This window comes from Uloborus diversus, chromosome 6 (assembly GCF_026930045.1).
Source record: "Uloborus diversus isolate 005 chromosome 6, Udiv.v.3.1, whole genome shotgun sequence".
Lineage (NCBI taxonomy): Eukaryota > Metazoa > Arthropoda > Arachnida > Araneae > Uloboridae > Uloborus > Uloborus diversus.
In genome coordinates, this window is record NC_072736.1 from 133152405 (window position 1) to 133175643 (window position 23239).

The window sequence follows — 23239 nt, forward strand, 5'->3', positions numbered from 1 at the left end:
ACATTGCACTGAAAATATTTTGAAAATTAAAAAAAAAAAAAAAAAAAAAAAGAGAGAGAGAGAAGATAATTATCTCATTACTTACTTTTAGAGTCTCTAAATTCTCCAGCTGCAGTTGTAAAGATTGGTTCCACTCCTTTTCTTCCCCCAATTTCTCTTCCAAGACTTTTTTCTCGCTCTCCATCTTTTCCAGTTCACTTGCATGTGAGCCCTCTTTCAGGAGCATATCATTTAAGTTCTGCTCAAGGTTGCAGATGGAGCACTCCTTATCTCTTAGCTTTGCCTAAAACAGAACAGGTACTTTATTCTGCTTTTGGTGCATAATGATGCAAACATTTGATTGATATTTTCATGCTCATTTCAATTACTTAGGAGCCAATACTTTTCAAAATAAATTGCCTTTAATGGCATTTTTACCAAAAAACAAAACAACATATGAGGCAGAGAGAAGCGAAGGAATGTAAGTGACAAAATTAAAAATTTGAAGATAACCAGTATGCATGGTAGGTGAACCTCTCCTTTGTCTTGGGTAAGAGATAGTACTAGTTGCCTTGGTAGGTGCTGCTATACTGCATGATTTACAAAAAAAAAAAAAAAAAATATCAATAAAAGCCTACCTAGGACGTTATTTTTAAAAGTGTTGTACTCAAAACTTGAAAATGTCCACTGACACCACTTTGCTTCTCACTGCCTCATATAAACACTTACGAAGCAAATAAAGTTCAAACACACAGTAAAGACCCATCTTACAAGGGAACAAAATACTGGCAGATTAAAATTAATGCAGTTAAAATTTTGATGCACTTCCTAAAGTAACAAACATGCTAACATTTAAATCTATATATATATATATTACTTAAAAATGAACAAATGCAATCTTAGTGTGAAATTTTATCTAAATTATGGCTCACACAAACTAGTAAATAAATAAGCAAAATATGTCAATTTTATTTAAAAAGAATAAAATTCTGAGACAGTTTGGATCACATTCTCAGTTTGTACACTCCTGCCTTTTATTTTCATTTAAATTTTAATTGGCTTGTTTTAAAACATTTTAATTTTTGAACTACATGTGACTAATTACTTTTTGCTAAGGTGCTAAAACCAATGTCTCAGAAAGCATTCATTTTTACTCACATTTTCTAAATGCATTATCAGATTTTTTTTAATTTTATTTTAGTACGAGTAATAGTTACTAAAAATTTTTTTTTTTAATGAATAATTTAAAAGATAGCCCTTTTTAAACCTCACTTCGTAAGATTCATTGTAAACTTCCATTTGTTTAATAGAAATTTCATTTTCTTCAATTTGAGTTCGTGACCTGCACAGTGCTTCTTCTAAAGCAGCCTTTTCTCTTTCAAAAGATGAAATAGCTCGTTCTTGGGCTAAAACTTGGCTCTGAAATAAAAGGCAATAATCAGGAGTTTTCAACAGTAATATAATTGATCACAATTTCCTCCACAAATCAGGGATTGCACTTAAAAATGCATGGAAAAATACAAACATTGCTTACCTTTAGTGTCTCAAAAATCTCCAGCTGCACTTGTAAAGATTGATTATTTTCCTTTTCTTCCCTCAAGTTCTCTTCCAAGGTCTTCTTCTCGCTTTCCATTTTTTCAAGTTCACTTGCATGTGAAGCCTCTTTCAAGACCATGTCTTTCAAATTCTGCTCAAGGTTGCAGATCGAGCACTCCTTATCCCTCAGCTTTGCCTAAAACAGAAAATGTCCTTTATTTTGCTTTGGTGCGTTGTCAAGGAAAAATGTTGAATCATACGTTGATGCACATTTCAATTTCTCCTTAATTACTTAGGAGCCAATACTTTTCAAAATAAAATGCCTTTGATGACGTTTTCACCAAAAAAAAAAAAAAAAAAAAAAGCTTTGCCTAAAACAGAAAATGTACTTTATATTGCTTTGGTGTATGTCAAGCAAAAATTTTGAACCATAATCTGGTGCACTTTGTAATTTAACTCAATGACTTAAAAGCCAATACTTTTCAAAAAAAAAAAAAAAAAAAGGTTTTTAATGATGCCCTCCTCCCCCCACCAAAAAAGGGAACACCACATGATTACAAAGCTCTAAATAAAGTTCAAACATACAGTAAAAGTAGATCCATCTTTGTATGAAAAAAATATATAAAAAGGGCATTTTAAAATTAATGCAATGAAGCGCTTTTACCTACTAAATAAAAGCAATAAAATTGCTGAAATTTAAGCGTATGCACATAATTAACACATGAATAACTGAATAATAAATGCAATCTTAGTTCAAATCTTTATCAAAGTCATGAGTCTTTATACAACTGTTCGTTTTTGATTGAAATTCATTTTTGCTATAATTAATCAAATCATACTTATTCATTCATAAAGAGGAAAAACTCGAGATGGTTTCGATAACCTACTCAGATAGGGCAATTTTGCCTTTTATTTCTATTTCAATTTTAATTGGCTTATTTTTCAAACATTTCAATGTGACTAATCCTTTGCTAAGTGGTTGACATCATTGTCCCTGAAACCATTCACTGTTATCTTACAAATGTATTCCAAACCAGGGATCTCCAAATGGTCAAAGTGTCAAAATTTTTAATGTTAAGACTGTATACAGGAACTTAGTGCTAGGTGCAAAGGAACAAGATCTATTCTCAAAATAGGATAAGTCATAGTACCCTTGAACATTTCAAAAGTATACTTTTACTGCTTTAAGCACATTTATTAGGGGAAAATTGAATGACTATTCTAAAGAATACCATTATAGATTTGAAACTAAAAAATCTTAGACGCTCAGATTAGTCAAACGCGTCCTAAAACAAACACTCTAGTTCAAGATCTCTGACAGAATCCTTCATTTTTATTATTAACACGCTTTTATTAACTTCACCTGTATGTATGTATGTATCTTGTAACGGAATCTTGCAGCTCAAATTTTGCCCACTTCCTGCTATCGGATTCTTTTGAAATTTGGCACGTGACCTCAGACCCGATGACAATGCAATATTCTATAATCAAATTAATTAATTAACTCTTTTAATTGTTAGTTTCCTCCAATTTTAATCAATATTTTGGCATAAATCCAACAATGTGAAAAAAGGAAAAATTTAAAAAATACATTAAAAAATGCTCACAAAAATTATTTAATATCTACAAAAACCTTCAATTTTTTTTGCATCAGACAAAATTTGTTCCAATGTTCCAAGGTAATTAGAACATGAAATATAATTGTTTTAAACTAATATCATGCCAAAATTTAGGTGAGCCTTTAATTGGAAATTCATTGCTGATCAGACCATTGTTGAACAAAACTTTTATTCAAATGCATCTCAAATTTTAAAAGTAATGTAGATATGATTTCCTCACACATACATCGATGACTGAGATGGGTTAGCTGGATCAGACAATTACACCACAGACAATTTATCAGCGAAGTTGAATGTTTTTAGATCTCGGCTTTTATACTATAAGGGGTACAGTTGCTCTTTTTGGAGTTCGAGAGACCACGTTTCGAATGCCACCCAAGACCTTTAGTCGCTTTTTTTGGGCAAATTTCATGCATATAAAAGATTTTGAACAATGTTGAAATGAATATTTTTTTTTCGTGAAACAAGTTAAACTAAAAAGAAGAAAATAAAATAATAGTTTAAAAAACTAAAAAAACACGCTTTCGTAGCAAAATGAACTAAAAAGTGAAAATTTGTCTTTGGATGATAGTACAGGGTGGCAACAGGAACTGTGCAAAAAAGGTCCCTGACTTTTCCCTGATTTCCCCGATTAAGTTCACCAAATTTCCCTGATTTACGTTACCAATGATAATGGTTTTCTTTCTTTGCTTTACTTGAAATCCATTGTTTGTTTGTATAAAATGCAGTATTTTAAACGTTTTAAGTTATGTAAAGTTGTTGAACTAAAGATATACTAGTCGACCCGTGCGGAACTCCGCACTGTGCTTCGAATCGTTTCATAAAGTATTTCGCTCTTTAAGAATTTCAAAGGAAGAACATTATGAAGAAGAATCGAAAAAAAAGTAAGCGCAGAAGAGAAGGCATGTAATGTAAAGACATCAGTAACAAAACCTCGTTAAATACAACGTTGTGATAATTTGATCATCGCTCATCTTTTGGTCGTACATATTTTCAATTCAAACATAAATATCATTAAAAGTGTGGCTGAGCAGTGACTCGTGAAAAAGCAATAATTGTGCATGTAAAAAAACAGGTTGTGGCAAATACAGTCCTGCCCATGTGAGCATCTGACGGGAAAAAAAAAGAAATATTAAAGAGATATTTATTGGCACGGATTCGGATTGGCGCCATTCTGATTAACAGCCCGACACCCCAACAAACCTAGCAATTGCGCCTTCCTTTTCGAAAGCTATTCATTGAAGGAATGCGTAGTAAAAAACAGCAAAAAAGCATTTTGACAAAATAATAATAATAATAATAAGATCATGCTTCTATGTTTTGTCATTAACCAGCATGATACGACTTAAAATTATTCGAAAAGCATGGAATTTGATTAAAGAATGACGAAGATCTCACGTAGCGGTTGAAATGAACATTCTAGAGAAGTAATAAATTAGACTGAAAATAAGTGTTTTTATCTTTGAATATTGAACTATTTCACATAGAAGGTTGCTTTATGAGTTACGGCTTAAATGCCTGCACATGTTTCTCTTTTAATCGAACACTTAAAATTCAAAACCAAAACCAGTTGAACTGAGTCCGTTTTTTAAGTGTAATTTTTCGAACGTGGACAAAATGTATTTTTTTTCAGCAGAAAGCAGAGGAGTAGAAAATGATTTCTTGCTAATGAAGTTGATAATAATTTTAATGCTTTATATCGTACTCGCGCGAATAAAAAATTAAAGGTTTACTGGGTGAAACTTGTAGTTTTAATTTGGCGTAGTATTTTTTCATTTGTACAAAAGGTCGAACACTGCTATTAGAAACATCTACATTTCAGCATACAATGAAAATGTTTTTCTGCACAAAAAATATTTCCTTTAGGTAAATCTAATACTTTTTTATGCTTACATTATGCTGAGTGGTCTGGATGTAGTCAAAAATTTAAAAAAAAGGGAAAACACTCTTCGATTAACAGTCAACTTATCCGAATGATAACTGTAGCCTGCATAAAGGAGTCGAAACACCAAGTAGCATTCCCACTGCATTTATTTTATTACGTTTGTATGTTATGAGTACATGTAATGCGTAATACTAATATAAATTTGATATTCTTTCGGACAGCCCAAACTTGCCCAAAGCTCAGATAGTTTATAGCCGAACGCTCTGCCGAAAAAAACTTATCAATTTAACCGAACAACTAAGTCCAGTGCTTTTAAGCTTTATTAAAATATGAACACACACACAGGCTTTTTTTTTTTGAGCAATCACGATTGCTTGTTGTTTTCATTTGACCGTCTTTGGTGTCCGTGCCTTTTTCAGTCCTCACCGTCACCTGCAGGTGCGACCCCGTCCCCCGGTAGCCGCTCCTAGTCGGTGGCGTCCTAAACACATGCACGCTCATACACATATGCACTCACACAGATACACACAGCGCTTTTACACACATACACACACGCCAACGTGCATACACACAGGTCTACGCACACACAAAAGCCTACACATACACATATAATACCCACGTCTCCGTTCAAGAGGAGAGGTAAACTTGGAGGGACAGGAGCCGTGTCAGAAACAAGTGAGTAGGGAAATAACCAGGTCCTGTCGCAACTCGTGATTGCGAAAAACATAAATTGAATTCAAAATTTCAGAATTCAAATTAATTTTCTTTTTTTTCTCTTTTTTTGCGGAAAGCGACGTAAAAAATGGAAAACTGCTTTAGAACTTTGCTTTTAAAAAATGCATAAGAACTACAGGCAGCATCAAGGTTTCGAAACAGCAAGGGGCGTTTTCGAAAACTTGATTTTTCGACCGTAAGTCTATTTTTCTTCATTAGCCAGCCTGATAAGTTTTAAAATGAGAAGGGTATAATATAAAAGATAAGATATTGAAGAAACATTTTTTTATTCTTGAAAGTTTTTACAATTTCTTACCGCAGGCTGCTTGAACCGTTATGACTTAGATGGCAGCACGTGTTCATCATTTAACAGCACGGTTAAAATACAAAATAAATTGAACTATGCTCTTTTTTAAGCGTAGCTTTTCGAATGTAGTAAAAATGTGATAAGCTATTTGTTTTTTTTGCAAAAAGAAGAAAAAATATATGTTTTACCCTTCAAATTGAGATAGTAATTTTTTTTATTTGTACAAAGAGTCAAAAACTCATTAGAAGTATATATATTTCAATATACGATTTATTATTTTTTTCTGAACAAAAAACAATTCTATTGTAGTCTGAAATCTTAAACCTGTTACTTATATTTTCGCTTACATTATGCTTTAATTTTCTTTCCAGAGCCAAAGCTTCAAAAAAAAAAAAAAAAAAACACGTGCAGTTTCGAAGTAGTTTAGCACAAAATCACTGAATGTTTTCATATCAGCAAGGAGCATTTCCTTCTCATTTATTCTATTCCCTCATAGTAGTTATTCATTAAATTCAGTGTTCATGTAATGCGCGATATTTCTCTACCTTTTTGTTGCAGATTGTTCAGACGTGGGTCCGAACACGTAATCTCCTGGTTACGAAGAGAACGCTCTGCCGATCAAGCTACTCAGCTCTGTCGGTCACGGCGCAAATTAAAGTTATAAGTTTGACCGAAAACCTTATTCTGGTCCTTTAAAACAGGTTTTTCGGCTAAAAGAAACAATTTTTAGACCTTGGGTCTATTTTTCGTCAGTAGCCAGCACCATAAGCTATAAAATTAGCCGTAAATCAAAGAAATCGATCAAGAATTGAGGGAAATTTGGCGTAGAAACCAAAAACAGGCTACAGAAATAATATATAAGGATTTTTAAAAGATGCTACTTTTTTCAATAAAATGGTTTTAAAAAAAAGCCAATTTTTTTTTGGGGGGGGGGGGATGACCAACAAAACAGTATATTAACCCATTAAGCGCCGCTATATGAACCACATTGAAAACGCTTAAGTTTTCATGTGTTTTGGTATTCAATACACATCTCTAATCAAGTATAGCTGAAATTTCACAAAAATATTTATTTGGTTAGGAGATATGGTATGGTCCCAAAATGGGAGACTTGGCGTTTAATGGGGACAACATACATATGACTGCCACTATGTTGACACTTGAATAATTTCTGGCTAAATCCAATTAGAAAGCCCTAAAATCGTTTTTATGTAATTAATATGGCTAGGTATTGGTACTTTATGTACATATTTAACATATTCAAGCTTTAAAATGTAGAACTTTTAAGTTTTCATGACATCCAAAGCTATACAACTTGGGCCCCCTTGCAACAAAAGCTGTGGAGGCCAGCCCCAGAGGCTAGCAGTGTATATTTGCAACATTAATAAGTATTAGTATGCTAGTTATTTCAAATTTCTTGAGCCGTTGGAGCCTTTAAGAACGTCTCCCCCCCCCCTCCCTCTGCCCGTACATCACTCCGTGTCTGGTTTTCATTCTTGTTGCATTCCTTCTTCTTATACATTTTTGTACAAAACTGAACTTTTCCCACACATTTTACTACCTTTTAGCAAAAAGCCTTAGGATTTTCATACACAAAAAGAGAAGAGGTAGCTTTTTTCTATTAACCATGTAGGGGGATCGAGGAATGGTAAATGACAATGACATGAAGCACTCACTATATAAAATGTATCTTATAAAATGGAACTAAGATATTTTTGGGCTCCCTGATGGTGTAATTGTGTTATTATAGGCAAGGGTTTTTTTGCAGTCAACATTTCGGTTGCTTCGCAACATGTTTGATGACATGATTTATTCATCATCATAATGTTTTTAGATATAAATGTCTAGCATGCTTCGCATTGAGGAATTATCAACGGTCATAGTTTCTCCGATTTCATCCAACAAATTACGATAAATGGTAATAATGTAGAGTGAGACAGTTATCGCATTATATGTGATCTAAACGATTTCGATTAAAGTTTTTTTTTTCTCTCAACTATCTGAAAAGAATTTGGCGATTCACAAACAAGTGATACTGCACACATCTTGTTTTGAACTAAAATATATTATTTTAATAGTATTTGCAGCTCGTAGCAAAGTCAAAAGTTCTTACTACATTTTTGATTTCAAAAAAACAAGTGAAGAAATTTCTCTATTCAAATTCAACCTCCTTAATTGAAGGGGGAGCGCCCTCAAGGGGGAGGGGAGCATGGAGCTGACTGAGATACAAAATATTTTTATAGAGGGGGGAGGAATAGTTTTAAAGGGAATTTGAACTCCTTTTACGGAAATCTCTTTCATGATCTGTAGAAATTCAGAGAGATGCGTCATCCTCCTTAGGGAGGATTGGCACCCCTGTTTTTTCAGAACTTTCTTCTAAACGAATGGAATGTTACTTGTTTTGATAAAAGCACTTGCTCTTGACCTTGTACAACAAAAGAGTGTTTACAATGAGAAACTACAAAGGGGGCTGTGGGAAAAAAGGGGAGAATTCATTCATGCAAAATGGGTGAAGACGATTTCTACTGGGCAAGACTTGCTCTGCTAATCAGAACACGCCAAGTCTCCCATTTTGGGACTTCAGTAAATAAAGTCCTCTAAAACTCCTTTAAATTATTTTTCTTGACCGCTGTTTGTTGTGATTTGAAAAAAGGTCTATTGAGCTTCATATTCCATGTTCCTAATTTCCTGCATTTACATTTATTATTTTTAGGGAATTTTTTCCCCGAATAATGCAAAAACAAGAAATTTTCGCAAAATTTGAAAATTTTTCAAAAAAGAATTTACATTCCAAACCTTTTTGAAAAAATTACCAGTAAAGTTTGGTTCTCTATCATTCATTTTAAAAAATTTCAAAAGGATATCTTAATTACTTGATGAAGAAAAAAATCTTAATGGAAGGTTCCCAAAATGGGAGACTTGGCGCTTAATGGGTTAAATTTTTATACAATGGAAAGATTACAGAAAATAAAAAAAAAAAACTTTACTTCCAGAAACCACTTAGCATAAGAATTCAAGAAACTGTTAAAATTACTTTTAAAAACATGTGTATTTAAGATTGTTCAAAATAATTTCAATTACTTTTCAGTTCTAAGTTTTCAAACAGTATAATAATTGTTGCAAGAATAACAAGTAATAGTGAAAGAATAGAAGTAATGCAGTTATTCTTATATAACTAATTAACATATTTATGCAAAACAGATGAAACCATTTGAGAACCATTCATAGGGAGCTTTTCTCTAATCATGAACATAGGTTTTAATGAATGAATACAGCATTTTAACAATAAAAGAATAAAGATATTTTCTTAAGTACACAAGTTAACTCTATTTCAAATGATTTCAGTATGTAATGAGAAAAAATCTTAGATTGCTTTTGTAACAAACTACTTTGAAATGCAAGGGAAAAAGAGGAAAAAAAAAGCAATTAGTTAATTTCAAAATATATAAAAGAAGAATACAACTTGGTTATAAAATTAAGGAATCACTAAAGTCTGAAGAAAAGAAAACCTACGGTGACAACAAATAGTATAACGGCAAAAAACAAAGTTTTTTTAATTGAAAGTTCAATTTTAGAAATTAAATTAAAAACGTGAAGTAATAACTCTTAAGCTTTTATAGTATTAATTCAAAAATCAAAGATTTCTTCTTGAAATCGTGATTATAGTACGCTAATTACTTTGAGACAATGGAATAAAGGCAAAGGAGCTAAGGCATAATTGAAGGCTTCCTCTTTGCCTGTATGGTTGTTTATTTTACGTAGCATTGAAAGCGTAAAAGGAAATTTCAAGCTAGGTAAAATAAACAACCTAACAGACACAAAAGCAATCTTAGGAAGTTCATCCTGTGGTTAATAAGTAAGATTCAATACTTTGACGTTGAGGAAAAAAGATGCACAAATATGCGGCAGTGTATAATCGCACCTCATTAATTTTACTTTTTTTTTGAACAGATAATTGGCGGAAAATGCGTAGGGAATTAAGAGTACTTAATTTTGTAAAGCAAAAAAAAAAAAAATTCTTCAAAAAAATCAATTTTCCCTGATTTTTTGTTATTTTTTCAAAATTCCATGATATTTCCCTGACTTTTCCCTGATCTCCCTGATCTGTCGCCACCCTGTAGTAGTTGACCAATCACTTAATTTCAAATGTAATACATAAAAGCGTGGTGGGCTTCTTATCAGTTGTCTTGAATTTCTACCATTTGTTGTCTAAGCAAAAATGTAAATAGACAGCACCCCACGGTTTTTTGTATTGCATTAAAATTAAGTGATTGGTCATCTACTATCATCCAAAGATTATTTTTCAATTTTTAGTTCATTTTGCTACGAAAGCGTGTTTTTTTAGTTATTTTAACTATTATTTTTTTCTTATAAACAACCTGAAATGCAGTATTCATTCATTCCCAAGGAATGGCTGCCCACGCAACCACAGGCCAGATTTTAAATGCAAGTGGGCCACATTCAGTCCACAGGCCTTAGTTTCAAGACTCCTGTTCTAAAAAAGGCCATTATTGTACAACATTCTTCTTTGAGTCTTTTTCATCTCTTTTTTAAAAGATTTCATTGGGAAAAGTAACAGTAACTAAAAAATGTTTAACAACAAATCAGAAAGGAAGACCTTCAAACCTTACTTCATATGCTTCACAGTCAGCTTCCATTTTCTTGAGCGAAATTTCATTTTCTTCCATTTGAGTTCGTAACTGACAGAGTGCTTCCTCTAAAGCAGCATTTTCTTTTTCAAAAGAAGAAATAGTTTGCTCTTGGGCTAAAACTTGGGTCTGAAATGAAAAGGAGTCAATAGTTTTTGACTGCTATACTATAGTTTGGGCAAACCTAACTTGGCAGCATTGTGAAGGCTATGCAGATCCTAACCACAGCACTACGACGCTGCAAGGTTAAGCTTGCCCTAATTATCGTGATTCCCCCCCCCCTCCACAAATAATAAATGCATCATTTAAAAAATTGAGGGAAAAATGCCAAAAATAAAGTGATAAAATGTTTTTGACTAACATTACAAAAAGAAGGTGATATTAACATGCTTGTGAGAGTTTTAGAAGAGCGAAATACTAATACCTTCTTTCATTTTTCAGCAGAATAATAAAAGCAAGGATATAATACAAGAATCCATACTCCATACAATTATGAATACAAAAAAAAAAAAAAAAAAACAGAAGCACCAATTTATTTTACATATTAGTATCTACTGCATATTTCTGTGTACAGGCCTTTTTTCGAAGTTGAATGGGGGGGAGGGGGGTCAGGTAATATACTGATTTGATGATTTTGTAAAAACTACCACATGTGTGATGTATAGCCAAGAGATAAATAATTAAATACAGTGAAATCCTGTTACAGCAATACTTCAAGGCACTTCTTACTTATGCAAATTTCTTTGAAAAGAAGTTACTTTGAAATAAAATGAGTTGTTTATTTAGACTTTTCAAAATAAAATTTTGCTTGATTTATTTACCATAGCAAAAACAAAATAGCAAACAGCAGAATATCCATGCGTTGATATAAATTTCTATGAAAAAGAGATACCACTTGAAAATTGCTGATTAAGTTTAAGATTTTCCCCACTCATGATTTAAATAAAAAAAAAATAAACAAAATTAACATTACATTAAAAATTGAAAATAAATAAATAAATAAAAACAGCTAAAGTCTGACACTGCATAATAAGATGAATCACACGAGTTGGAACACATAAATTTTAAATGCATTTAATTTTTTTCTAGATAACATGAGAAAGCATAGAAAAGGAAAAGTAAACGGCTTGTGTTAGAAAATAAATCATAAAACAGAACATTTCCATTACTGTACAATATAAAAAATTACAACCTGAAAAGGCAGAACACCCAATGTTCCTGCACAGTAATGTACTGTTATTAAACTGTGATCACAAAGATTTATTTAATTAAATTGTTTTTAAACAATACTTAATAGTTCATATGGTGTAAAACTTCTTAAATTAAAATAAAGCAAAATTTATCATCAGAATTTTTCCTTTAAAATGTATTATTAATCACCTTTTTAAACATGTGTGAAATAATATTTTTTTAGCTGCATATTTTATAAAACAATTGCAGTTAATTGAATTTTAATTTAATATTAAGCTTTTTTTCTGTTTATTGTTTCATATTTAAATGAGTTAGAAAAGCAAGTTTTATGTGTGGGTCATAAGATTGAAGAAAAATTAAAAAGTAAAAAATTTAATATAAGTCTAATGCTTTTTTCAAATTAAAATTACTAGGAATGTGATAAAACTAGTAAGTAGTAAATTGAATTGTGAACTATGGTACTATACTGTAACTTCTATTCATTGCATTAAAAAAAAGTTGTGTTTGTTTACTAATTGTGGAATATTTAAATTTGTATACTATTCAATTGCCGAATATTTAAGTATTTGGAGGAATCAATTATTCAGTTTGTCTATCAATACTAAATAGACACTGAAAGTATACTGAACACCAGCCAAATATATTTGGTGCATCTCTTCAGTGTGTAAGACGACTTCTAAGTTGTTTACAGGGTTGCCAACCTTAGAAAAACTATTTGAGGAGCATCTGTGGTGATTTTGAGGAACATTTTGAAATTTTGCGGAGCAGCTCAAAATTTTATATAAAAATCAATATAAAAAAATCAAACCGCTTATTTTTATTTTATTTATTTATTTATTTTTTTTTTTTTGAGCTTTGATAATCATTTCAAGTAAAAGAACAAAAATTATTTTTTTTTAAATAAATAAAACAGCTTTAAACACTATGTTATGCTTTGAGTATAAGCATCTTTAATTTCCCATATTTACATGCCTGTCATAATAACCTAGCAAAATATAATAAATTTAATTTTATTAAAATCATTAATAAGCCTGGCCAATTAAGACCAAAGAAAAAATGCGGAGGAAAGTAACTTCTTTGCGGAGCTGCAGAGTTTTGCTATTTTTACGGAGCAACTCCGCAAAACGTGGAGCAATTGGCAAACTTGTGTTTAAAGCATATGGTTTTGTTGCCCCCCCCCCCCATGGTAGTTTTGAATGCATATAAAGAAAAATAGTACAGTGATTACCTTCAGAGTTTCTATATTTTCTAGTTGTGCTTGAAATGAAGAATTGCATTCTTTTTGCTCTTTCAGTTCCTTTTCCAGTGCTTTGTTCAACACTTCCATTTTTTGGAACTCACTTGTGTGAGAAATATCCTTCATGATCATATCATTCAAGTCTTTTTCGAGGTTAAGCATGGAGATTTCCTGTTCTTTTATCTTTGCCTAAAACAGAAAAAGCACTTTTGATTAAACACATTGCTAAGGAAAAAAGTTTGATTAACTTTCTAAAGCTTAATTCCATAATTGTAGAAGGGGTGCAAACCCTTCTTCAATGAAGGGTCACTTGCATTACAGAAGCTCCAGTGGAGAGCCCTATGCAGGTCCCTTATTAGCCGCGTTCACAACAAACTTTTCGACCCGGTAAACCCCCACTCTGGCTCCGCAAAAAAAAAAAAAAAAGATTGAAAAATTCCCCGTTTCCATACAAAAAGAGGTTTTTCCAGAAAACGGTTTTACCCAGCATCCTTAGCAGCTAATAGACGAACTTGTTTCGTGTAATGCATTCTGGGTAAAAACTCCGCTTTCACTCCAGTAGCTAACAGGAATAGAGAAATTCCACATATATCCCGCAAATAACTGGAATGCGTTGAAAAGCAGGTTTTTTCCGGGATTGATAGTGTCCATGGAAACGGCCCTATCTAGGGCGCGCAGAAAGGGGCAAATGCCTCCTCCTGCTTCAGTTTTGAGAAATTAATGTCCTGGTATATTGCTGATATTAGTTATTGTATGAAAAACTTATAAATATAATTGAAATATTAAATTTCTTTTTTTAAATGCCTTTGTTGAAACAATATAATTAACTTCTATAAAACACGAAGCATCAAAAATACTGCATGTCAAATTTAGAGTCAGTTCATGCTTCAGAAGGTAAAACTTTCTCAACACAGAAAATGTCTTCAGCTTCTGATGCAAAGCAGCTTTTCTTGTGACTACTGCTTAGGCATTAGCGATTTTGCACTTTAATAATGTTGACTTTCATCACTTATATTTTATGCATGAAATTAAACATTATTTTCAATAGCAATATTTCTTCAACTTCAATGATGCAAAACTAAAGGGCCATTCCATGGAGAACGGTCATTTTTATCCTGTACGTAATGACTTATATTTTTTATTAAAAATACTTTAAAATATTAATGAACAATTTTTCTGCTTACCGAATTACAAACTTATATGTGATTTCATAAGCAAAAAATGTTGTCATTAACATTTAAAATTATTACTTTTTAATGAAATACAGGTATTTGAATGAACCATCAAATGCGGGACAATGGGTTTACTTTTTCCTGGAATGGCACTTTTAAGTTTTTTTAAATCCCTTCTTATAAAAAGATAATTTTAGAATTCATTGAAAATACATTTCGCTCATTTGGAAGAAGAGTGCCACAATACGAAGAAATGAAATTTTACAGGGGAAGCGTTTGAAGTTGAACTCTTCAGGCACTTTACATTAAGAAAAGTAAGTTTGCTGTGCTCTCCTGTGGTCAATATTCAAACAAAAAATCTGTCATTTTCCAAAGAAGATAACCTATTTTGAAGGCCTTTAAGAGAGAGAAAAAAAAGAAAATTAAAAATTTCGTATTATGGCACTCTTCTTCTAAACGAGTGATATGGTGTCTAATAATTTTCTATTCAAATGAAATTATTGTAATTAAAAAAAAAATTAAAGGTTGGTTATTGGTTTAAACATCCAATTTCTTCATTCAACTGTGACATATAAAAAACAAAACAAATTTCTTGCTGAAATTTTTTTAAAAACAAATTAGCATAATTTTCGGCATCTAATTTAACTTCCACCTATGTTTATTAGTAATGGTAAAAGCAAAAGTAGCTGTTATTAACAAAAGTTTTCATGGCAACCAAAAAGAAAGACATTGCAGTTTCAAATCGTACCTCAAGTGCTTCACTGTCAGTTTCCATTTTTTTGATTGTAATTTCATTTTCTTCAATTCTAGTTTGCGATTTGCTAAGTGCTTCTTCTAAAGCCGCTTTTTCATTTTCTAAAGTTGAAATAGTTTGCCCTTGGGTAAAAGTTTGCTTCTGAAATGAAAGGAAATCGTGAGTTTACAACAGCAGTATTAGTGATTTATACTCTCTTCCACACATTAGACAGCATATAATATATTAGGAAAAGCCACCTAAAAAAAAACAATGAAAATTATCCCATCGCTTACTTTCAATGCTTGTAAACTATCTAGCTGCACTTGTAAAGACTGGTTATATTCTTTTTCTTCACTTAATTTCTCTTCCAAGGCTTTCTTCTCGTTCTCCATCTTTCCAAGTTCCTTTGCAAGTGAAGTCTCTTTCAGGGCCATGTCATTAAGGTTCTGCTCAAGGTTGAAAATCAAGCACTCCTTTTCTTTTAGCTTTGCCTAAAACAGAAAAGGTACTTGATTTTGTTTTGTGTATTGTCAAGCAAAAAAATTTGTTTAATACTGATGCTCATTCTAATAACTTAGGAATCCATACTTTTCCAAAATATAATATCTTTTATGAAGTTTACACCAAAAAAAAGAGGAAGAAATAAAAGCCTACAGAGATTTGAAAAAATGTCGAACATTAAATAGAGATATATCCCTCCTATCCACAAAATAAATAAATAAATATATGGTTAAACTAAAATAAAAATAATCAAACATTGTTGCACCAACAGAAGCAATAAATTTCCCAAATTAAAACATATGCAAAGAGTTCAAACATTAGCAAAGAAAGAAGTTGTAAAATGCGATATAATGTGAAAATATTAAGCTGAAAATAAGGTCAAATGACAGTGATTTTAACCAAAATACCTACAGGAAGGTAGGAGGAGAATACTAAGGAGGAAATAAAGGGAAAATCAGCAGTTATCAGATTGGAGTAGATTGAGAGAACAAGAATAAACTAGTATGTTGTGGCCATCACGAAACTTTCTTCTATATTTTTCTTTTTTTTTTCTGATCCCTCAGCATGCTCGACGAGGAAGAAATATTCCCAACAAAAACAAAATTACACATGCAAAAACTTGACGACCATCCCAATGTCTGAATTATTGCAACAGCAAAGCAAAGAGTGAAAATTGAAAGTTATTTCTAAAGCCTTGCTTGAATTAATTACAAATATTTTATTTGTTAACAAACATAAGATGGCAACAGTTAAAAATTTTAAATCATTGAGATAATATTTCCGATCATTTCCATACAATTAAAATCACGAGAAAAACGCAGACGACAATCTATTACGATTAATCTTTCTTATTGTTGCATCAATAAAGCTATTTTTATTCGAAAAAAAAATCAACACCTCTTGCAGCGATTGGCGTCAAAATTGAACCAAAGCCTGTTTACATATGGATTCACATATATTCCAAATTTCAACCAAAACGTAGCATTACTTCTTGAGATAGGGCACTCACAATAGAAAAAAAGAACGGGCGATTGCGCGATCCCTTTTTTAGCTGTTGACACCAAAATAAAATCAGCTCTTATACCCACTAAGGGCTACTTGCTGATAAATTTTTCTTTCATTCCGTTCATTATTTCTTGAGATACAGCAGTCACAATTGATGACAAAAAACATTCTATAGCTCAGCCCCCGTTTGAGTTATTGACACCAAAATTGAATCAGCACCTGTTCCTGTTACTGGCAACATATGGACCAAATTTTGTTTGTTCTGCCAGTTACTTCCTGAGGAACAGCAAGCACGCGCAACTCAAAAAACCTCCCATTGCTCCACCCCCCTTGGAGGAATACGGGCCAAAAACCAATGGGCACAAGTTCACATAGCGGCACATATGTGTACCAAATTTCGTTTGATTTCATGCGGTAGTTTTTGCTGTAGAGCGGCCACAAAAAACTGGTCACACACAGACGTGACACATATACACACACAGACAGACAGACATTTTCCAAAAATAGTCGAAATGGACTCAATACACCTCAAAATGTTCGAATCCGTCAAAATTCGAAATTCGAAAATTTGCACGAATCCAATACTTTCTTCTATATATTAGATATAGAAGAAAGTAAAAAGAGATGCCATTTCTACAAGAAATAGTATCACATGGTTAGATACAGAAAAAGTAAAAGGGCTAATTGGTTACTATGCTTTTTAAAAACTTTTTTTAAATGTTATTTAATGCTAAATACTTTAGAAACTTCAAATCAATAAAAAATTTATAATCACCTGAAATTGATTTTAACCAACATTAAACATTCGGCATGATAGAAAGGTCATTCAAATTTACAAATCACCAAAATAGAGTATATGTATATTTGATGTAGCAAAGGAATTAACCATTACTAGTGCAAGTTCTAAAAACTGAAAAATTAAATAATTAATTAACAATACTGATGTAATACAATATAACATTCTTTTACATTAAAAAAAAAAAAAAGACAGACCTAGAATGAGTTGCCAGAACCACACATGCAATTAACCAAAAACAAAAAAAGTTGAAAGTTTTTTGCCAAAGTCCATGAAGCTAAAGGGTGAAATTCCACTAGTAAGCAAAAAATGATTTTATTCATTAAATTTTCAACTCTAGAATAATAAACAAGTTTTGAAAGAATACCAGTTTTTTTTTCATCATCAGATAACTTATTGAAACTGCTTCCTCTTCGAAAATGTTTTATTACAGTTGTTTAAATGATTTATTAGCCATTCATGAAACATATGGCCTCATCTGTATTTTCAAACTAAAACTGAATGAAAATAAACGAAAATTTATTTGCTTACAAAACTTAAAAAATCATGGAAATGAAAAAAACATGATTCTTGAGCAAGATGCAAAAATATACTCCATTGAAAAGAATTTATGGATTATTTCTCTTGTACATGGCAAACTGGGCTTACATTATTTTACAGCAGCCTGTAAAAATCTACTATTGGTTTTCAATATTACTTATTATTTCTTTGACAGTGGGCTAATATAAAGCATATTGAGCAAAAATACAAAAGGTTCTTTTTTTAAATAGTGGTTTTTTGGTTAATTCTTGTATTTTTTCTTCTTAAAACTTATGCATGTAAAGAAAGCATTAATGTAAGAATGATTACAAAATGTAACCAAACTGATCATTTATTAGAGAAAAAAAATCTCAAATGAATCAAGTTTTTAAAACTTTGTTGGGGCACCTGTAAAGCGAATGTATGAGGCCATAGGCTGTCTAAGAACCACCCAAGTAATCCCAGATATGCTCGATTTGCGACAAATCAGGGGATCGAACAAGCCAAAAAGGGTGATAATATGAAGGAAGCTTGTAACATCCTTGCTGTGTATGGCATTGTTTTGTTTGATTCGGGGAATGACTCAGTAGAAATATATGTTTTTCCCACAATTAAGTCTTTAAAATATTTCCATATTACAAAGGATAAAGGAAAGAACCAATTCCTCAATTTAACTATAGATTAAATTAGAAAAAGAAAAATGCTTAAACTTAACTAGAAATCTTTTTAAACACGTTTTTTTTAATGGTAGTAAAAATTGCTGTTATTAATAAATATTTACATGATTCCATTTTCAAATATTACCTCCAGTGCTTCACTGTCAGTTTCCATTCTCTTCATTGTAATTTTATGTTCCTCAATTAGAGACTGCGACTTGTTGTGTGCATCTTCAAATGCAGCTTTTTCACTCTGAATAGTGTAAATAGTTTGCTCTTGAGCTGAAACTAGTCTCTGAAATTAAAAAAGAAACATTAATTTTTGCCATTCTGGAATAGTTGTGATTTTTTTCTTCTCTTTTTTTTGCACAAATTCGATGCAAAGTTTGAAAGAACAGAGAAACCCAAATTTAAAAAAAAAACTGATAAAAACAAAGTTTTTCCCCCCCCTCAACCAGCGCTGTTAAAAAATGGGGAGAATCATAAAAGAAAATTAGCTGCTATATTTTTCCCCCTTCAGTCTTTAATAGTGGTGAAAGATTAATAGTTAATTCCTTCCTTCATTATGTATAGAAATCAAGAATCCATGTTTCATCAGATTTAAAGCTAAAGAAATAAAAATTATGTCTAAATAATTTTTTTCAATAACTCTTTCCAACAGAATGCAGCTAATAAAGTGGCCAAGACATAAGTTTTTCAACTATTATGCATTAGGGTGGATTGAAAAAACCTTTCCAATTTTTGATGATGGATAGCATGGAAAATATGTCATAAATGGAACAAAATGCACGTAAAAAGAAGTTTGCAAGACAATTTCCTTATTTGATGCAAGTATGTAGAGTGTTTGGCTAGATGCTTTTTTTTTTTCCTTTCTTTCTTTCAAGCAAACTCTGTTAACTGATGCAGAGCGCAACTTGAATAATTCAAAGTTGAAGGGCAATTATCCAAACTGAACTGAAAAGTAACATTTGATCACTAAAGATTCATACACCTCTAGAGTTTCATTAACCCCCTTGAAAACTTGATAAACACCAGGGGTCAGTATTAACTACTTTGAGAATCCATGCCCTTGGTGTTGCTGTAGCTTGGCTATGCAGTGGAATGAAAAGAAAGAAATTATCAAAGTATTTTTTACTGAAAATGGTTTTACATTCCCAACCAAAAACAATCTTGACCAAACTGCAAACGAAAGGCTACTGAAAGTGTCAGTGTGTATGGAAAACAAAAATAAAAATGCTGCATCATTCTGAAAAATGATACTGTTACCAACTAATAAAAAAATAGTGTTCAAAATTAATGGCATTTTATAAACAATATATTTTTTAACAGCTTGTGTGACTTTAATATCATTGTGTAACAGGTCAAACACGGATATTGAACGTATTGTTCTCAAGACATTTTGCATTCATTCAAAAGAGAAATCTTACCGTTAATTCCTCTTGTTTCTTAACGGCAGCCTTCAGGTCATTGCAAGTGTTTATTAAGGAAGTCTCTTTCTCCTTGACCAGATTTGTACTTCCCTCAAGTTGTACCTGAAGCGTTTTCATTTCTTCCAGCAGCGAAGCATTGCGTGTATTCAGTGTTCGCAACTCCTTTTCCAGTCTTGTTTTTTCTGCTGCAGAAGCCTCACAGGCCGATTTGAGACGAGCCAGTTCTTCATCATTGCTAATGAGGCGGCTTTCTTGGGCACTGAATTTTGACTCGAAACTTTTTAGATCTTTTTCAAGTTGTCTGTAAAGATGGAAAGATGTATGATCACAAAAAGCATTTTGAATAACTAATTATTTTTTTATACACATGGAAAAAAACATTTTAAAATTTTAAAAACCCATCTAAAACTAAATATTTCCTAGTACTTTCTAAAATAAATTCCAAAAGAGAACAGTTTAACTATATTATAATACGCAACTGTTACCTTATCCAACAGCTCAAATAATATACTTTTAACTATTAGAAACATGTACTTTCTTTAAGCTTAATAGGAATAGGAATCTAAAATAGGAAGGCTCAGATGTTTTAGAAACTGACATCACAATTGCAGATATCTTATCGATGTATAATTTGTCCGAAACCATTCATACTTTTATAAACCTTTAAGATATTTAACGAATTTTGAAATTAATAATAAAAAAAAACTTTTACTTAATACTTTTAGAGTCTAAGGATAAAGAAAACTAAAATTTAATGCAATGGCTGTAGAAAGCAGTAAGACAATCCAAGAAGCAAATATTTTACTTGTATTTTTTTTTTTTTAAATATGATATTATATAGTAGTACTCTCCGGAGATGACGGTATTACTTAATAAGGTTTTACAGACTAAAAATTTTTTCCACGGACCACCATGTCCTGAGAGTCAATTGAATAACAATTCATATCTGTCACTCTTAGTTGTGAGAATATTTGCAGTTTGCCATACATATCAAGGCATCTTGTCTAAAAAGGGTTAATGCGTAACATTTGCAGGCAATATTAATGTAAAAATTTATAACAGTATCAATGAGAGCTCAGACAACAAGTAGTTATGACTTCCTAGCTCAGATAATTTGCTTACTACACATGAATACACAATTGATTTTTTCCATATTGAGGATTAGCTGGTTTGATAGACCATCACGCTGTATTTTTGGGGGCCCCACAGTTCATTACTTTTGAAATCAAAGAGTTTGAAAAGCAGGTATAATGATCATCTTAGGAGTTCCTTCGTTGCGAGGGCCCCTCGCAATAGTGACACGGTAAACCAGTCACTGCTATCGAGTTGATTTCAACTCATACAAATGGGACATGGAACAATACTTTTGATTATGGTGTCTCACTTATTGTGCCCTTCTTTATTTAGTCATGGCCTATACTAATAACGACAAAAATTTGAAGGAAAAAAACAGAATTTTACTTACGTTTTCAATTCTATGGCTTTCTGTAATTGAAGATTTGTAATATCCAACTTCTTACTATTATGGTTCACTTCCTGTAAATATTTGTTTTTTGTTTCTTTCAATTCCTTATCCAGATCGGCAATAACTGCAAAGACATCAGTGAGAACAATTAAATAGATCAAATATATTTATGTAAGAAAAAACTCTATAACAGACAAGAAAAATCATAAAAGCAAATACAGGATATACCTTGACCAAAATTAGCAGTCGTTAGTCTTGTTTTGTAACTATAAATGTGTACTGATTTTATCATCTGCAGATGAACTCAATATTAGGCCTTAACGGATGAAAGTTGAATTCTTATGTTAGGTTAAGTAAACTCTGTTACTGTATTTAATTATTTTTTATTGTTATTGACACACAAGTTGAGAATATCGTTTATAATACAGAATTGGTAAAACAGTTGTAGTTACAGAAAGGTAAAAGTGCCAACAGCAATTTTTGTGACAATTGGAAAATATTCATCTTTTAAACTGCTCCAGAATCGCAACAATGATTTAAATGTATGTTTCAAAGATGAATCAAATGTTGTTTCAATTGAAGTTTTATATTCTACTAGAGGACCCGACAGACATTGTTCTGTTCAAACTTTGTAAATTGAAAAGTTAAAAAATCTCTATAAACTATCAAGTTTTGTTGGTGAAAATAAGTAAAAAGAAAATGTTTTAAGCTGCTTGGTGTCAGAATGCATATATTCATTACAACTTGATTTATCTATTGCCCACTGAGCAGTTGTTTAATAAACTATTTTTTCTCCCGTTCTTCATGGTTGGTTCCTTCAGCCATACTCAAAGGATAAAAAGCGGCCTCAGATATTAAGTGTAAAAAGCTAACTACCCATCTAGAACAAACGGAAAATCTCGCTGCAACATCCCACGTATGAAAAGGAATAAAACAATCGAAAGGATATCGTTTAAAAAATGATAAAGGTAAAAATAGTTCTTTGAATAAGCGAAAATCACTCATCCCTCCCCTATTCCCGATGTAAAATAAACATTCGTCAACTAAAATGACTAAACACTCTTTAAAAACAAAAATTAATTCTTTGAAATTTGAAATATTTCACCAAATTAACAAAAAAATACAATAAATTACATTAACAGTAGCTTCAAAATGTAAACAAATGATCACGCAACTCTATTATTTATAGCCAAAGTCGCCAAGCCACCACGTTACTGTAATTCAACCGATCAGTGAGCGAAGCCAACTCCGACCGATTAGCAGTCTGATCTTTTGAACGAAAACTTTTGGAACTTCATAGATAACTTGCCTACTTAGTTATTTCCACCAAAGATAAAAATCTTCCACTGCACTGATCTTTTGTGTACAGAACTACCCTGTTGTAATTTATCTGGACGAAAATAAAATTTGTTTCGTCTTTAAATTCCATCATCTTTTCCTTTAATAATGTACTGATTAGTTAGATAATCCTTAAAGTATTCTTGACATTGGTGCGAAACTCAGATAGATTTCAGCCGAGAAACAAATGTTGCTAGGTATGGTACTTTCTGATCATTTGGTTAGGAAAACCTAAAGCACCGATCTGGTCACATGGTTCAACTACGACGACAGAATACACGTTTTGCGTGAAACCCTTCCAGTACTTACTTTAAAATATATCATCGGACCTAAATCGTAGCTTTCAAGAAATGAAGGTTTCTCTCTCTCTCTTTCTACGTCTTATCTATTCTCAATTGACCTTTCACAGTAGGAAATTTCACTACAAAAAGCAGAGCTGACTTTCTTATTGTCCTTTGGCAACGGGTTAAATATTTATTTCAGTTCTCGCTCAACAATATGTTA

General features: G+C 31.8%; 1 protein-coding gene across 1 annotated transcript in view; it reads right to left on the reverse strand.

Annotated features, from left to right (window-relative positions):
• The window catches only part of LOC129224991 (centromere protein F-like), a 112079-nt gene that overhangs the window by 70504 nt on the left and 18336 nt on the right, over positions 1-23239 (reverse strand). Inside the window, exons 6-15 of the mRNA XM_054859538.1 lie at positions 21398-21521; positions 19930-20233; positions 18651-18797; positions 15349-15516; positions 15038-15184; positions 13109-13306; positions 10672-10818; positions 1514-1711; positions 1252-1398; positions 86-283 (exon numbers count right to left, since the gene is read on the reverse strand). Coding sequence (XP_054715513.1) covers positions 86-283; positions 1252-1398; positions 1514-1711; positions 10672-10818; positions 13109-13306; positions 15038-15184; positions 15349-15516; positions 18651-18797; positions 19930-20233; positions 21398-21521 — 1778 coding nt within the window. The remainder of the gene's footprint in view (positions 1-85; positions 284-1251; positions 1399-1513; positions 1712-10671; positions 10819-13108; positions 13307-15037; positions 15185-15348; positions 15517-18650; positions 18798-19929; positions 20234-21397; positions 21522-23239) is intronic.